The sequence below is a fragment of the Ornithorhynchus anatinus genome, chromosome 17 (genome assembly GCF_004115215.2).
Source record: "Ornithorhynchus anatinus isolate Pmale09 chromosome 17, mOrnAna1.pri.v4, whole genome shotgun sequence".
Taxonomy (NCBI): Eukaryota; Metazoa; Chordata; class Mammalia; order Monotremata; family Ornithorhynchidae; genus Ornithorhynchus; species Ornithorhynchus anatinus.
The window spans coordinates 14,916,412-14,934,663 of record NC_041744.1 but is presented as its reverse complement, the minus strand read 5'-3'; the positions used below and the strand labels follow the sequence as shown (position 1 = coordinate 14,934,663).

The 18,252-nt window shown below is 47.7% G+C and overlaps 1 protein-coding gene and 1 non-coding gene across 5 annotated transcripts in view; both read left to right on the top strand.

Annotated features, from left to right (window-relative positions):
* HNF1B (HNF1 homeobox B) overlaps nt 1-18,252 on the top strand; it is a 69,988-nt gene that overhangs the window by 2,783 nt on the left and 48,953 nt on the right. For 2 of the 4 annotated variants that reach the window (XM_029082591.2, XM_029082588.1), the window contains exons 2-4: nt 4,382-4,581; nt 10,066-10,252; nt 16,243-16,481. In XM_029082591.2, coding sequence (XP_028938424.1) covers nt 4,382-4,581; nt 10,066-10,252; nt 16,243-16,481 — 626 coding nt within the window. Of the gene's footprint in view, nt 1-4,381; nt 4,582-9,987; nt 10,253-16,242; nt 16,482-18,252 lie in introns of all 4 variants that reach the window. The other 2 variants (XM_029082589.1, XM_029082587.2) reach the window with 1 other exon arrangement.
* On the top strand, nt 14,460-14,599 carry LOC114818141. Its single transcript, XR_003765962.1, has one exon. It is a non-coding gene; the product is annotated as a small nucleolar RNA SNORA7 (small nucleolar RNA).

Below are 18,252 nucleotides of genomic sequence, written 5' to 3'. Positions count from 1 at the left end.
TTGGGGGTTGTGTGTGTGTGTGTCCAGGCGGCTCTTTGGGTGTGGATAGGCCGCTGCGCTTTTGTGGTTGTGTGTGTGTCCAGGTGGATCTTTGGTTGTGTATAGCCGCTGTACTTTTGTGGTTGTGTGTGAGTGTGTGGGGAGGCGGGGAGGGTCGGGCGGAGACCCGGCCGCTCCGTCTCCAAGGTCCGCCCTGCTTGAGCGCGGCCTCCCCCGCTGTCCCTGAGCGCTTCTTTCGAGAGGGACGGCGACCCCGGCCATAACGCGGATCCACCCCCCGCCCCCCGACCTCCTCCCGGGAACCTTTCGGGGGGCGACAGAGGGGGCCATCGTCCGGGATGTCCACCTGTCCAGCGGCCGCCGGGTTTGGCCCATCCGACCCTCCCCACCTCCGGACCCCCCGGACCCCTGTCGTCCGGGCCGGGACCCTCGAGCGGACGGAGCGCGGGTGACACCTACGCGGCCGCGCACGTGGAGCCGGGGTGTTATTAATTTATTTCTATAAATCATCAACAGAAAGATACACAAGACGGCTGTGATTCGGCCGAACAGAGAGGCGGGTTATTCAGGGGAGAAGTCGTAAACCCCGCGAGGAAAGGCGCACACACAACATTCACACACACGCACAACATGGACTCACACCGCGGTGACACACGACTGCTCCTTCGGAGACCTTTAACCTCCCACCTTCACCCTGACCCGGGCCCTCCCCCTGGGGGTGGTCCCCCAGACTCCTAGCCCGTTTCGACCCCTCACTAGCCCGCAGGTGGAAGGCTCTAAAGTAGGATTTTAAGTCCCCGAGGAGCCGCAATCGGGTCGAGGGCCGCAGCCGGTGCCGGGCGACCTTCTGCAGGAGCCGAAAACCCGCTTGCAATGGGGAGGAAGGACTGGCCGGTGGCCCAGGGCTAGAAGGACCGGCCGGGGTGGCCCAGGGCTAGAAGGACCGGCCGGGGTGGCCCAGGGCCAGAAGGACCGGCCGGTGGCCCAGGGCCAGGAGGGCGACCGACACCTGCGGCCGACAGGCCACCTGAACCCGGTTCCCTGGACCTTGGCTAGCAATACAGCTCGTTGGGAGGCAGAGAATGCGTCTTTTATAGGGTCGGAGCATCCTCTTCCTAGCGCTTAGCACAGCGCTCGGCACACCGTAAGCGCTCAGGAAATACAATCCAGTGAAAATTCAGGATCGCCTCAAAGACTTGCCCGAAGTCGCCACCAGAAATGTGGGCATTTTATGACTTGTCCTGGCCAATACACCTGAATCGGCAGGGTCCGTGGAGTCATTTAATTCCCCCGGCGTCTCCAAAATTGGCCCTTTAAAAGACGGTCTGGAGGCTTTTCTGGACAATTTCTAGGGCGTTTGAGGTTTCTTTTTTAAAATGTTGTTCCCCCCCCCTCTGTGAAATTCACCGTAAAATTCGGCGAAAGCAAGAAAACCATTCCTCCTCCGGAGGGTTTCCTTCCTTCCATTTGCGCGTGTTGAAAAAATTAAGGGCCGTCAAAGAGCTAAGAAAAGGAATTTCATCTCAGAAACCATTAAAAAAAAGATGCAATTAAATGGTTTTATAAACTCCAATTTCTTTACCGACTCCTGAAATAATAGTTCATGTTCTTTTAACAAACAAGGTAATCCGTGATCGGATCTGCGTCCTCGATACAAATATCTTTTTAAAATCTGGATGATCTCTGTCGTATAAATGCATCTTACTAGAAACGTTTTCATTCTTGAACAGAGACATAGATATTCATATACACAAGCCCAAACATAAATAGGTCGAACTTACATTTTTTTATTTTTATATCAACGCTCGTAGGTCGAAATTCGTTTTATTTTTTTGTTCTCAATTTTTTTCTTACATTCGAAATGATTTATGAATTCGGGCCACTTTTTAAGTGTTTCGGGAAATGGTTGGCTAATTTTCAATTGGTTAACCTATGAATTCTGCATTCTTACAAAATTAACAACGAAACCCGTTTCTCCTGAATTTATTTAACAATGCAAGAGAGGGATGTTTGCTGTTGCTAAATATATTCCCCAATATACACTAGCTTAATGACCAATTCACCGTGAATAAGTAGCAGAAATCGTTAAAATCAAAAGCTCTTCATTACAGTTAAGGAAAGGAATACATTTTGTTCCGAGATAGTTGCTTTGATGATTTTTTTTAATTTCTTTTTTTTTTTTAGAAATTAACCTAAAGTACTTTTTCCACTTTTATTTCATTATGTGGGTAAATTCACCAAGGAAAAAGAGCAGTATATATACCAACATATAATTAATCAAAATTATAAGCACAGTTTCGGTTACGTTGTCCTGGATCGGATCTTTAAACAAAACGTATTTCCCCCGTGTTAGATACTGTTCTCTTAGTTGTTCATTTTAAATTCCATTTCTATTTAGTTTAAAACACACTAAACAGATAAAGAGGAGAAATGGATGCCAGAATTTTATTGATAACTCAAAAGACTTTAAGTCACAAATAGGTTTTGAAGACTCTTTTGAATAGAGAACATTTTGAGTCCTGCACTGAAATATCTTTTAGGGTTTTGGTTTTTTTTCCTAGTCAAAATGCTTTCAGAAAATCACTGGCCTTCGAAATGATTTCTGTCCCCGCAGAACTATGTTAACTAGAAATGAAAAGTGTTCGCGTGTCTGGTAAAGCTAATAGGCTAAATTTAGACTTTTATCCACGTTTTTCCAAAATCAAGGACTCCGACAAACACTTCCAGGTCTTCCCTAGCCAGTTGCCTTAACGAGATTGACACTTCTCATGCATTATTTATAAATTTCCACCCCTAATTTCTCCCGGAGTTTGTCTTCATTTTTCTGAGCACCCTGAGGTTGTGGGTGTGCGTGTGTGTGACGGTGGTTTCAGTGGAGGTGTTGTTCAGGTTTTGGAGTTAGTGGTTGAGAATTCTTGGCACTTTCCGAGGACCTTAAAATCACAAATCACTTCCCTTACCTAGGGAGTCCTTCGGCCTTCCTCCTCGCATTTTTACAGACCAGAAACCGAGGCACCTAGAGGAAAAGCAATTTGGCCGGGGTTCAAACTGGAATTAAAAAGGACAGAGTAGCTCCCACACTCCAACCTGGGTAAAGCCCAGCCACAGTATATACACATTTATATTTTTAGGGCTTCTTGACTGGAGATGTCCAAGTACTTTTTCAAATATTCACATTCTGGCAGGGAAGCAACGGAGCGGGGGAGGAAAGAAAGTCATTAGGAAAGCCATAGCTCTTGCCCAGATAAGTATTTGGTGAATTTTCTAGGCTGGACGGACAGATTCCATTTCTGCAGTAGGAAGCCTCGCCATTATTATAAACTCCCCGAGGGTGGGGTTTTGTCTTCTAACTCTGTTGCACGAGAAGCAGCGTGGTCTAGGGGGTGAAACACCAGCCTGGGAGTCAGAAGGACCTTAATCCCGGCTCTGCCACTTGTCTGCTGGGTGACCTCGGGCAAATCACTTCACTTCTCTGGGCCTCAGTGACCTCATCTGTAAAATGGGGATGAAGACTATGAGCCCCATGTGGGACATGGACTGTGTCTCTCTACCTATCCCAATGCTTAGTACAGTGCCTGGCCCAGAGTAAACACTTTGTAAATACTTCAAAAAAAAAACACAAAATCCCAAAATGCCCTCCTCCCAAGGTTCTAGTTCAGTATTCTACCCTCAGAAGGTGTGCAGTAAGTAGTATTTGTTGACAGATTGATTGATCGATATCCCCCACCCATCCTGCTCTAAGATGCCAGGGTCAGCAGGTCAACTCACGTCTTTCGTGACCGGGTCTGGGGAGCTGTAACCAAGAACAGTGCCAGTGCTTAGAACAGTGCTTGGCACATAGTAAGCGCTTAACAAATACCATCACTATTATTTCCCCAGACGGTGACAGACAATGGACTGTAAGCTCACTGTGGGCAGGGAAGTGTCTGTTTATTATTATATCGTACTCTCCCAAGAGTTTAGTACCTGGCGTAGTGGGTAGAGCCCGGGCCTGGGAGTCAGAAGGTCATGAATTCTAACCCCGGCTCTGCCGCATGTCTGCTGTGTGACCTTGGGCAAATCACTTCACTTCTCTGACCCTCAGTTCCCTCATCTGTAAAATGGGGATTAAGACTGTGAGCCCTATGTGGGACAGGGACTGTGTCCAACTCGATATGCTTGTATCCACCCCAGCACTTCGTACAGTACCTGGCACACAGTGAGGGCTTAACAGATACCATTATTATTATTATTATCAATATTATTACAGTGCTCTGCACACAGTAAGCGTTCAACAAATGCGACTGACTAAATGAGTGAATGAATGCTAGGGCTCGGAGCAGGTGCCTAGGATGAAGGACGGGTCTCCTCAAGTGTCCTAACTCTCGGATTTCCTGTTTAGCGAGGACCCCTGGAGGGCTGCGAAAATGATCAAAGGATACATGCAACAGCACAACATTCCCCAGCGGGAGGTGGTGGACGTCACAGGCCTAAACCAGTCCCACCTCTCCCAGCACCTCAACAAGGGGACCCCCATGAAGACGCAGAAGCGAGCAGCACTCTACACCTGGTATGTCAGGAAGCAGCGGGAGATCCTTAGACGTAAGTATCGCCTCAGCTCCCTCCCTTCCTCCCTCCCTCCCTGGTTCTGGGGCCTTTCGCCCTAAGGTCGCTCGCCGGCTCGTATTTTGTCACACCATGGGATGGTTTGGTTTGGGCTGCATTTGCTCCCCCTAGAGGGGCTGGAATCCTTTCGTTCAGATTCTCTGGGAGAAAAGTCCCGAGAACTGGGCACACCAGTCTTTCCTCCGCTCCAACTGGGTGGGTGACCTTGGCTCACTTATTCCCCAGGGGATTGCCTCAGTTTCCCCCTCATTAAGGGAACTCCAAATCCTGATGAAGATGATCTTCGAGGCTGGAGGGTAGAACCGATTTCGTCAGCGGAATCACAGTCAACGTCCTAGTTGCGGGGGGGGGGGGGGTGGAACGGGGTCACTTAGGGTTAACTCTCAATGTCCAAAAGGTTGTGCACAGTCATTCTCGGACTGTTCTACCGAGAGCTACTAAGTGCTACTGCCAAGCGCTTTGTAAAGTACTTCGCACACAATAAGCGCTCAATAAATGCAATTAAATGAATTAACTGTTCCTGGCATTCCCCTCTGAGGGGGCAGATGGGCAAACGGTGATTTTAACCATTGCCCCTTACTCTGTCCCCTCCCGGGGGAGGGGAACCGAGGTTGGTGGTGAAATGAACTGCTAGAGATTGCTAAAAGCAACGTGGTTTAGGGGATAGAGCATGAGACTGGGAGTCAGAAGGACCAGGATTCTAATCCTGGCTCCTCCCCATGTCTGCTGTTTGGTGTTGGGCAAGTCACTTCATTTCTCTGGGCCTCAGTTACCTTATCTGTCAAAGGGGAGTAACAGTGTAAGCCCTATGTGGAACAGAGACTGTGTCCAACCTGATTAACTTGTATTTACTCCAGCACTTAGAATAGTGGTTGGCACATAGTAAGCACTTAACAAGTACCATAATTATTATAACTGGACAGACCCTCGAACCTTTGACTAGCCCTATCCCAGAGGGAAGCAGATGCCATGAGAGGACATGTGGAGATAGCAGAGTGACTTTACTGAAAGCTATTGGCTGGCAATTCCAATTCTTCTCCCCCATCTAAGATTTTCTTTTTGAACTAATAATTCTCCTCCTCGGCCTTAGCAGGCACTATAACATTCTTTCTTTCAAACACTCAGGGACTGGACACTACTGAGCTCTTTTTGAGTGACATGTAGCTGGAAGAAAGCATTCTTTGATTTTGTCTATCAACTATCAGTGTGGGTTTTACCCCTTTCCTGGTTAACATGGGTATAGCTCTTTGTGGCCCTCATTTCTTTTCCCTTTAGTGCTCGATGTGACGTTTCTCGGGCCTGTTTATGTAATCTCATTGTCTAGGTGCAGTCAGCCTTCGTTCCTTTTAAGGCTGGCAATGAAGTCCATTAAATAAGACTTACTGCATTGACTTTAGCCTGTAGGGTGAGGATTTGGGATCCTTTGGGGGCACTTCCTAGGAGAATCAGCATTTGTCTTCTTCCCGGGGCTGGAATTTCTTCTTTCCAGTACCGAGGGGTGGCTCAGGAATTCTGTCTGGTGCCCTGTAAAATCCACCCCATAAGAGGTGCATTTCAGCCAGGTTTGGTGCCTCCAGGGAGTAAAGAATTTTAGGATGGGAAAAGAGATGTTAAATGGCAAAGTATATCTGGGGATGCTCCAGACTTGTTGGACAAACTACATAAAGAGATTTCAAGAGGCAAAATTGCTGTAGTAATGCTTGGAGTCTGCGTTGTCCCATCACAGAGGTTTAAAATAGAAAAATCCAGTCCCCGGAAGGGGAGCAAGAGTTGGTGATGCTCTGGTCAGACCTAGTTCTTGCTTCTTCATTCCCCTCGGGGGGTGTTTTTTGCAGGGCACCAAATATCAGACCAGTTTTTTCTCCATTCCTAGGCATTCTGACACCCGGGCAAGCCTCTCCAAACCAGCTGCCCAAATCGAGCTCTGTCTCTAGCTAACCCAAGCTCAGCCATGCTCAGCCACAGTAACCCCAGGAAGGATTCTGCCTTCCCCCAATTCGGGAAGACAGGATTCCTGGAAATCTTCCAGCATTGATAATGAACTCTTGAACGCATGTCAAGGAGTGAGTCTTTCTGAATAAAATGCTGCCCGACCCAGTCCCAGGGACCTATCTTAGTTGACCACTTCTTTGTCTCTTCAAATGCAGAAATGGGAGAGTGGAAAGGGCAGTTAGGTTGGGTGTGGAAGCCACTTAGATCTGTGGTGTACAAACCGGGCTTGGGAGAGATTCAAACACACCTGAACCAAAATGAGCTGTCTGCCCCAGCACAGCTACACAGCTGCACATGCAGGAGGGGTAGCAAGAAGCTGCAAGAAGCAAGAAAGCCCAGACATTTCTTCAATCACCTGGGAGACTCCCCTCAAATTCTGGAGCCTGCAGAGAGGGAGCTACCTTCAATGCTTCCCTGTTAAATTGTCCTGGAAAAGCCAGAGGGAAGAAGGGAAGGAAAGAGGGTGGGAAGAGGAGGAGGAGAGTGAAAGAGAAAAATAATTATCTTGGAAAGTTGAGAAGAAAAAACTGTCCTATTAATCTGCTTTTATTCACCTGATGCTCCGAGCATCTTTTTTTTTTACGGTATTTGTTAAGCGCTTACTATGCACCATGCAGTGTATTAAGTAAAGGAGTAGATAAAAACTAACCCATTTCCCATGTAGGCCTCATGGTCTTAATACCCATTTTGCAAATGAGGAAACTGAGGCACAGAGAAATTAAGTGACTTGCTTAAGGCCACACACAGCAGACCAGTGACAGAGCCGAGATTAGAATCCAGGTCCTCTGATTCCCAGGCCTTTTTCCAATAGGTGTAGTTTTTATTCACAGACAAGCAGGTCACAGGAGCTGAATTTCGAGACCCACCAGGCATCAGCACAGAAGTTGGCATCTCAAACTTCATTTTTAGGAAAAATTAGCTTTTTTCCCCCCTCAGATTCATTTGATATCAGACTGTGAGCTCAGTGAGGGACAGGGATGAGGCCTGACCTGATTACCTTGTTTCTACCCCAGTGCTAAATCCAGGGCTTGACACATAGTAAGTGCTTAATAAGTACCGCAATTATTCTTATTACTCTCATTACTTTTAGAAAACAATAGAAGCAAAAGGGAATTAGTGATGGTGAATCTGGGCTGAGTTCCTCAAGAACTGAGAGGCAGAGCTCAAGGACTAGATTGTAAGCTCCTCCACGAGGCTGTAAACTCCTTGAGGGTAGGGATCATGTCTACCAACTCTATTGTACTGTACTCTCCCAAGTGTTTAGTACAGTCAGTAAATATAGTAAGCACTCAATAAATACGATTGAATGAATGAATGAATGAGCAATTGACTATCTTTTCACATTCTGGGATCACCGATAGGAAAGGAGTGTTGCAGAACCGTAATTGGTCACAGACAAATCAGTCAATCGACAGCATTTATTGAGCACTTACAGTGTGCAGAGCACTGTACTAAGCACTTGGGAGAGTACAATACAATAGAGTTGGTAGACACGATCCCTGACCGGGGTCTAATGGGGAGAACAATAGAGTTGGTTGACAAGATCTCACGTTCTGGGGGAAATCAAGACATTAAAAGAAGTTACAACTAAGGAAAATGGCAGAGTATATGAATATGTACGTATGCTCTATGGGGCTAAAGGTGGGGGAAGCATCAAAGTGCATAAGGGGTGTATAGGCAATGTAGAGGGGAGAATAAATAGGATGGTGGAATGAGGGGTTATTCATTCAATTATATTTATTGAACACTAAGCGCTTGGGAGAGTGCCGACTTGTTCATCCCAAGCGCTTAGTACAGTGCTCTGCACATAGTAAGTGCTCAATAAATACTATTGAATTGAATGAATGAGAGTGCACTGTAAGACAGGGAAGACCCCTTGGAGGAGATATGATTTTAGTAGGGTTCTAAAGATGGCAGTCTGTCAGATATGAAGGGGGAGGGAGTTCCAGGCCAGAGGAAGGCTGTGGACAAGGGTGAAGACAGACAAGATCGAGCTACAGGGAGGCAGATCTGATTTAGTGCGGCAGTGGCAGATCTGAAAGCAGAACTAAAGTAGTCTTATTTACCAGCCCAGAGGCCAAACCCCTGGGTAAACCCCTTTACTAACTTAAGCTGCTAATTAACTAACGTGCCTGCTAATTCTGTTTTATCGTACTCTCCCAAGTGTTTACTACAGTGCTCTGCCCATAGTAAGCTCTTGATAAATACGATTGATCGGCTGTGCTGATGCCAAGCCGCTCGGCAAAGAATCCGCTCATCCGCAAATCAGATCTAAACCCTAGACCGTCTGCGGTTTTCCATTTGCCGCGGAACCCAAATGGAAACGAGTCCCTTCCGCAAGGGGGGACTTGCGGGGCATCCAGAGGCAGAATGTGTGCCATCTCTCTCCCAACGACTTGCCACCTCCCTAGGCACCAATCTGCCCATTCGCTGTAGGTGATCGGTTGTTAATTAAAGCTTCGATGCCCCAGATGTCCACTCAAGAATTCAAAAAGGGAGTGAGAGGGAGTAGGTTACTATTCCTGTTTCGTATCCTTGACAGAGACATTCGATTCCTCTCTCCCTTCATCTGTGAAATGGGGAAGTCCATCCCTGCTGCTGAGCTGAGATAGTATCCTATCTAAATCATCAGAAGGGAAAGGTCAACCTTCTGCCTAATTATTCGTTTCCCTGATTTCTAAGCAGATCAGCAAGGCCTTACTCTTGACTGGTCCTGAGGCAATGCATTTTGGGTGACTGAATTAGGGGGTCTAACACACCCTAACACACCTATACAGTGTTGTGATTGTGTGTGTGTGTGTGTGAGGGAGAGGGAGACAGAGTGCGGCTCTGGGTTGGTGAGGCTACGTATGCAATCAGGATATTCACTGACTCAGGGTTGTTCTTCGGGGTGTTAAACAGTTTATTTCCAAAGCACTAAACTCCGAAGATGCAAGCCAGCTGAGATAGCTCAGCAGGGTAGCTATTCACTGTCCTGAATGGATTTTCTGGGTGAAAATAGTGCCGATAAACAGCTTTCCACAGAGCTTTGACTTTAAAATGTTTTGTGCAAAGCTCATCCCCTCGAAATCAACAAAACAAGGGGAAAGGCCTGTGAATTCTGGTGTCTTCCCTCAGGTCTGCAGCCCAACGAGCCAGCGGGGGAAACGAATTGCCTCGGAAACAATGGCGGCTGTGTTTGAGCTGCTCCCGAAAAAAATCGATGATGCCGTCTGATGTGTCGGATCTGGGGTGGGGACGGGGAGGGGGAGGTGGGGGTCTGCCCCCTCGGAGTCCCAAGGACGACTCCGGGAGAGGAAAGTGAAGGTTTTTCTGCATGTCTGTTTGCTTGTTTCTCATCTGAGTGGCGGAGGCTCAAGGCCCAATCAAATCTACCCCTTTCTCTTTCAGAATTCAACCAGACAGTCCAGAGTTCTGGAACTATGACAGACAAAAGCAGTCAGGATCAGCTGCTGTTTCTCTTTCCAGAGTTCAGCCAGCAGAGCCAGGGGGCCGGGCCGCCCGACGACACCTGCTCTGAGCCCGCCAGCAAGAAGATGCGTCGCAACCGCTTCAAATGGGGCCCCGCGTCCCAGCAAATCTTGTACCAGGCCTACGACCGGCAAAAGAACCCCAGCAAGGAGGAGCGGGAGGCCCTCGTGGAAGAATGTAACAGGTAACCGTCTGGAGGCTTTGGACGGGAAGCACCATGGCCTAGTGGCTAGAGCACGGGCCTGGGAGTCAGAAGGTCATGCGTTCTAATCCCAGCTCCGCCGCTCGCCTGCTGCGGGACCCTGGGCAAGTCACTTCACTTTTCTAGGCCTCAGTTACCTCATCTGTAAAATAGGTATTGAGACTGTGAGCACTATGTGGGACAGGGACCTTGTGCAACCCAATTTGCTTAGGGTTCAGTGCTTAGTACAGTGCCTGACACACAGTAAGTGCTTAACAAATACCATAATTATTATTAGAGCATGGCCCTGGGATTCAGAAGGACCTGAGTTCTGATCCCGGCTTTGCCGCTTGTCTGCTGTGGGACCCTGGGCAAGTCACTTCACTTTTCTGGACTTCAGGACCTCATCTGTAAAATGGGGATTAAGACTGTGAGCCCCATGAGGGACAGGGACTATGTCCAACCTGATTTCTTTGTATCCACCCCAGTGCTTAGTACAGTGCCTGACACATAATAAGCTCTTAACAGATACTACAATTATTATTATTAAAGTGAGGTCTGATTCTCAGATGCAGCCCCCACTGTGAAGCGGCGGGGCCTAATGGAAAGATGACGGGCCTGGGAGTCAGCGGTCCTGGGTTTTAATCCCAGGTCCGCCGCTTGCCAACTGGATGACCTCTCTGTGCCTCAGTTCCCTCATCTACCAAATGGGGATTCAGTACCTGTTTTTGGACTGTGAACCCCATGTGGGACCTGATGATGATGTAGCTACTCCAGTGCTTAGTACAGTACATGGCACATCCATTCATTCACTCAATTGTATTTAGTAAGCACTTACCAAACACCACAGTTATTATTACTTTTTCTGGCCTGCAAAGAGAAGGGGGCGGTGCCAGGTGCAGGAATATATCAGCTGGATTCTCAAGCCCACAGGCATCACAGAATCAAGCCATACGCACCACCCTGAGAGACAGAGAGCAAAGCCCATTACATCCTTAGTCTTCCTCCTACTCCTCCTGGTTGTAAATCATTGATTTCTGCCTAATAATAATAATAATAATAATGTTGGTATTTGTTAAGCGCTTACTATGTGCCGAGCACTGTTCTAAGCGCTGGGGGAGATACAGGGTAATCAGGTTGTCCCACGTGAGGCTCACAGTTAATCCCCATTTTACAGATGAGGGAACTGAGGCCCAGAGAAGTGAAGTGACTTGCCCACAGTCACACAGCTGACAAGTGGCAGAGCCGGGAGTCGAACTCATGACCTCTGACTCCGAAGCCCAGGCTCTTTTTCCACTGAGCCACGCTGCTTCCCTAATAATAATAGTAATAATAATAATAATTGTGGCATTTGTTAAGAACTGTTCTAAGCACTGGGAAAGACACAAGATAATTAGATCAGGTACTGTCCCGGTCCCACACAGGGCTCATAATCTAAGTAGAAGGGAGAACGGGTATTAAAGCCCCATTTTACAGATGAGGGAACTAAGACACAGAGAAGCAAAGTGACTTGTCCTAGGTCACACAGCAGGCATGTGGTAGAGTTGGGATTAGGACCCAGGTATTCCAACTTGGAGGCCTATGCTCTTCCCACAAGGCCATGCTCCTGCACTAAATTCTCAACCCTTTTGAAGGCAAGAATTTAGCTTCTGGTGCACTTTCCCTAGCACCTAGTAGTCGGGTCTCAATGAATACCACTGATGACTGTAGATTCTGAGCTCCTTGTGGGCAGAAATCAAGTCTCCCAACACTATTGCTTTGAATTCTCCCAAGCTCTTAATACCATGTTCCGCACACAGTAAGCACTCAGTAAATACCACTGATTGATTGACTGATTGATTGAAAGGGAAACAAATGTTTGCAACAGATGGCTCACTGAGAATCGAGGTCTGCATTATGGGAAGGGCAATTCTTGGTCCTTCAGAGTCTTGGGCAGATTTCTGGTGATAGTCGGTGTGCAGAGGAAACCAATGGGCGCCATTTTCTGACCACTCGTCATCGGAGAAGCCCAGGGAGGAGGGCTGAGGAATACTTTTCTGTTCTTCAGTCTCGCCCTCCTCATCCCGACACTCCCATTTTACTTCCTTCTGAAGGCCACTCTTTGTTGCTCTTTGCAAGGGTAGCTCTAACTAAATGTTGGAAGGAGTACCGATACCCTCTATCTGTCTCTTTGCCTCTGTCTGTCTCTCTCCACCTTCAGATATCCGCTTGGGTAATAATAATAATGGTGTTTGTTAAGTGCTTACTATGTGCCAGGCACTATATACTAAACGCTGGGGAGAATACAAGAAAATCAGGTTGGATACAGTCCCTGTCCCACATGGGGCTCACAGTCTTAATCCCCATTTTCACCTGCACCTACAGCTGAGGGAGCTAAACTCACCACAGTCCTCTTTCAAACAATCCTCAAATCTCAGGAGGGAAATCTTCCCCAAACTCCTGAGAGATTGGTGAGGATTTCCATCTATTTCATGACTTTTTGTCTTGAAACACTTCATGTGTGGAATAGGAGCTCACTCCAGAGTATGAGGAGAGTAGGGTTTCCAACAGGGAGAGTGAATGGCAGAATAAACTGGCTATAGGTGACCACATCTTGCAAATGCTTCTTCGGTTCCCATATCTCAGGACAATTCCTCCTTACTAATATTTATTCTAACGTTAGTGTCTGCCTCCCCCTCTAGACTGTAGGCTTGTCGAGGGCAGAGAACGTGTCTACCAATTCGTTATACTGTACTCTCCCAAACACCTGGTACATAGAAAGTGCTCAATAAATACCACTGATGAGGAGGAGGAGGAGAAATATTAATATACTGATGGGCTAGTTGTCAGGAAAGGTTTGTTACCAGCATGAAACTATGTTTCATTGCTTTCCTTGTGCAAGCCCTGGGCTAAGCCCTGGGGACATAACAAGGAAAGACTCAAAGAGTGGGATTTATTGAGTGTTACTCCAGGGAAAGCATTGCACCAAGCACTCAAGCACCTAGAAGGGTGGAAGCCGAATTCCTGCCCTCATTGGCCACCACTCTAAGTGAGGAGGGATGGTCGGAGACGGAGGAAGATGGAGAAATTCAGTTCAAACTTCGGGAAGCAGCGTGGTCGAGGGGAAAGTGCACTGCCTGGGAGTCAGGAATGCTATTCATGGATCTGCCACTTGCCAGCTCTGTGACCTTGGGCAAGTCACTTAAGTTCTCTGGACCCCAGTTTCCACTTCTGTGAAATGAGGTTTAAATACCGGTTCCGCCTCTCACTAAGACTGTGAGCCCCACATGAGGTAGGGACTATGTTTAAACCTCAATCAATGTATTTATTGAGTGCTTAGTGTGTGTAGAACACTGTACTTGGGGGAGTATTAATGAAATACTTATTGGAAGCACATCTCCTCCAGGAGGTCTTCTCCGACTAAGCCCGCTTTTCCTTTTCTTCATCTCCCTTCTGCGTCACCCTGACTTGCCCCCTTTATTCATCTCCCCTCCCAGCGCCACAGCACTCATGAACACACTTGTAATTTATTTATTTATATTAACATCTGTTTCCCCCTCTAGACAGTATATTCGCTGTGGACAGGGAACATGTCTACCAATTCTATTGTACTCTCCCAAGCGTTTAGTACAGTGCACTGTACACAGTAAACACTCGATAAATTCAGCTGATTGATTGGAAGTACAGTACAACAGAGTTGGTAAACATGATCTCTGTAAAAAGTAACTTACAGGAGATGGACATTAAAATAAATTGCAGATAGGGGAAATGGCAGAATAGAAGGATTTGTACCTAAGTGAAGAAGCAGCGTGGTGTAGTGGAAAGAGCATGGGCCTGAGAGTCAGCGGGACCTGGGTTTTAATTTTGGCTCTGCCACTCATCTGCTGTGTGACCTCGGGCAAGTCACTTAACTTCTCTGAGCCTTAATTCCCTCATCTGTAAAATGGGGATTCAATACCTGTTCTCCGTCGTACTTAGACTGTGAGCCCCATGTGAGGCCTGATGATCTTGTATTTCCCCCAGCGCTTAGTACGGTGCTTGGCACATAGTAAGCCCCTAACAAGTACCACAGGTATTAAGTCCTAAGAGCTGGGGGTAAGGTGAGTATCCAAATAGCTAGGGGATGCAGATCCTAGTGCATAAGTGACACATAAGGAGGGAGTAAAGGGAGCTTCAGTAAGGGAAGGCCTCTTGGCGGAGATGTGATTTTAGTAGATGGGGAGAGTGGGGGCCCCTGTCAGAGTCGCACCTGGAGAGTTTCCAGTACTCTACCAGTCTCGGCTGTGGGAGGGAGAGTCAAGCAGAGGCCTATACCCATTCCATTCCTAGCTTGGGCAGTGGTTAGCGAGTAGAAGGCAATCTACTACAAGCCAAAACTCACCCGTGCTGGGCAGCAGGGGCAGGAGAGAGAGTCCGAGGGCGGAGACTCAAGTTTACTGAGTAGAAGGAGGCAATGATAAACCACTTCTGGATGTTTACCAAGAAAATTCTATGGATCTACTACCAGAACGATGGCAGATGGAGAGTGGGGCGTTCTAGGAGAGATGTGTCCGTGGTGTCGCTTTGGGTCGGAAACGACTCGACGGCGTACGGCAAGAGAAGAGAGTGGTGGTCTGTCAGATACGAAAGGCAGGGGGAGTTCCAGGTTTGGAGAATGCGGGCCAGGGTCCGTGGTGGGACAGAGGAGTCTGGGGGACAGTGAGTAGGTTGGTATTAGAGGAGCAAAGTGTGTAGATGGTGTTATAGTTGATCAGTGAGGTAAGGAATGAGAGGGAGAGCTGATTGAGTTCCTTAAAGCCGATAAGTTTATCTTTTATCTACCTCAGTGCTCAGCACAGTGTTTGCCACTTACTAAGTGCTCAACTTATACCCCAATCATTATCATTATTGAAAACTTCAATAAAATTGTGGTTATTTAAAATGGACCAATTAAAAAAATTAATTTAAACTGCCCAGCCAGTGGGCTAGAGAGGGGAAATCCAAACTCAAGCTTTCTGCCTACAAGCCCTGCCCCTCGAGAACCAGGCCCTGGGCGAACCCGACAAATCCTCGCCATCAGCCAGCAGGGCGAGAGGGCGGCTTCTGGTTTGCTCCTGATTGGGAAGGAATGGAGAAGGCTTTTCATCACATTAAGCTTAAGGCTTAAGGTGTCTCATTAAGAGCTTAGTACAGTGGTTTGCACATAGTAAGCACTCAATAAATATGATTGACTCACAGCACTTAGGTATATATCTTTAAATTACACATTATAAATTACTTATTAATATTAATGTCTGTTTCCCCCCTAATAAAAATAATAATAATAATAACGGTGGTATCTGTCAAGCGCTTACTATGTGACGAGCAATGCTAGGAATGCTAGGAAGAGCCAAGATCTTCAGTGCCTGTCCCTTATTGGCCTCAAAGTCTAATAGTCCCTTCTAGACCGTGAGCCCGTTGTTGGGTAGGGATTGTGTCCATCTGTTGCCGAGTTGTACTTTCCAAGTGCTTAGTACAGTGCTCTGCACACAGTAAGCACTCAATAAATACGATTGAATGAATGAATAATAGGAGGGAGAAGAGGTTGATCAGGGGTTCCTTTTTTCTAAAGTGACCTCATAGACACCCCGTGGTGAAATTTGGTGCTTTCAAGCACAACAAGACCCATAATCCCCTTGGGTCCTCATTTTGCGCTGTCCTTTCCCTAAGCGATCCCGGCTCCGCCACTTACCTGGTGTGTGACCTTGGGCAGGTCGCTTCACTTTTCCACGCCTCAGTTCCCTCATCTGTAAAATGGGGATTAAGACCGTGAGCCTCATGTGGGACAGGGACTGTGTCCACCTGATTAGCTTGCATCCACCCCAGTGCTTAGAACAGGGCCTGGCACCTAGTAAGCGCTTAACATACCATTAAAAAAAACGAAAGAGTTGGAGTGGACATCCTCAGCAGAAGGCAGCCCAGCTGGAGAAATGCTGACTCGAGAGATACTAGCGATCTCACCGCCGTCTCACCGCCTCCTTTCTGTTTGCTCGCAGAGCGGAGTGTCTGCAGCGTGGGGTGTCCCCCTCCAAAGCCCACGGCCTGGGCTCCAATCTGGTCACCGAGGTCCGCGTCTACAACTGGTTTGCCAACCGCAGGAAGGAGGAGGCTTTTCGGCAGAAGCTGGCCATGGACGCTTATAGCACGGGCCAGCCGCACAGCCTGAACTCCCTGTTGTCCCACAGTTCACCCCACCACGCCCAGCCAAGCACCTCGCCACCCAGCAAGCTGTCAGGTAAGGAAACGACCCACCCCCAAGTCTGGTGTGTAGGAGAACTGGGGAGACATAAGGAGAAAAAGTCTATCGCTTGGGTCCACGAAGTTGCGTCAATTCTGTGGCTAGATCTTGAGGCCCATGTGCACCTTGGGAAAGTACCAACCTGGTAACTTCATTCATTCATTCAAACGTATTTATTGAGCGCTAACTGTGTTCAAAGCACTGTACTAAGCACTTGGGAGAGTAGAATATAACACTATAACAATGAACAGACACATTATGCACAATAAACATCCCTTAGGCATGACATTCTCCCAGAGAATCATCGTGGAGAACCGGAGTATGGCTGTGGAGTCGGAGACACAGGAATCTGAGTTTCTGGCCTCTGGACCCCAAAATCAGTGTAGGCCCACCTGCAGTGGGAAAGGATGGACTTTATTTCCCGGAGTGGGGAACCCGGTTGGGGCAAGTATCTTGGAAAGACCAAATCAGTTTCAGATGGAGTCACTTGGAGGGCGGCGCTAAGCTGGGTGGGGCAGAGGAGCAGTTCTGGTGAGTGAGTAAAGACTGATTTGGGTCCTAAAGGCTCAAGTGGTGAGGGGGCAAGGGGCGTTATTGGGAAGACAATAGCCATTGTCCCCGTACCTGTCATCTACACAGCAAAATCAGTGAGCCTGACAGGCACAAAAAGGCCAGCAGCTTTCAGACAAGTAAGGGTCGCGTGGAGGTCACCTCAGGGTCACCGAACCTACTTGGGTCTCTTCTATCATCCTCCTCTCAGTGTGTCAAGAGAAAGAACGGGTACTAAAAACCTCCCATGGCCAGTGATTCCTTTATGCATAAAACAGGACCTTCCAGCCTGTCTCTTTTGCTCCTTTTTTGTTCTCTTTTCCTGTTCCATCTCTTTCCTCCTCCTCTGCTCACCCGATTGTCCCTCGTTTCTGACTCTCCTACCTCGGTCGCATCGCTCTCCCCGGAACTTTCTTCCACTTCGAATCACCTCCTCCTCTTCCAGGCCCTCCTTCGAAACCACCTCCTCCAGGAGGTCTTCCAAGACAGGTTCCCCATCCTCCTGATCATGCCGTCTCATCAGCCACCCAAACACTCTTGGGTAGATCCGTAACTTTGATGGCCTATCTTTGTAATCATTTGTCTCTACTTTCTTTTTTCCTGTTGTATTTAGGGTAGTTGGTTTCTGTCTGTCTCCTCCAGTATTTTTGTGAGCTCTCTGAGGGTGATTTCTAATGAATCTCCAAGTTCCCAGTAAAGAACTGTGCACAGAGGTGCTCAGTACAGCATTCTGCATCAAAAGGCATCAGAACAGTGCTCATTGGCATCTACTACTGTGCTCTGTCACCTCATCTGTAAAATCAGTCACCTCATCTGTAAAATGGGGATTAAGACTGTGAGCGCCGTGTGAGACACGGATTGTCCCCGACCTGATTTTCTTTCCTCTATCCCCAGCGCTTAGTACAATGCCTGGCACTTAGTAAGAGTTTAACAAATACCAAGAGAAAAAGAAAAAAAGAAAGTCTGGGGCACTTTTGGCTACTTCAGGGCCCTCTTAGGATGCATTTATCGCAGGGGAAGGGATAAGACCAATGATGTGGCCCTGGTGAGCTGGGGCTTGACATTCGATCCTCCTCAGATCTCTGGGCAAATTCTGTTTCCCTCCTCGTGGCTTTGCAAAGGTCTTGATTGTAAACACCCTGAGTCAAGGCTGAGGTCATTTAACTTGCCCTTGCAGGTCACTTAGAACAGTGCCCTGTACAGGCGGGGTGCTTAATCT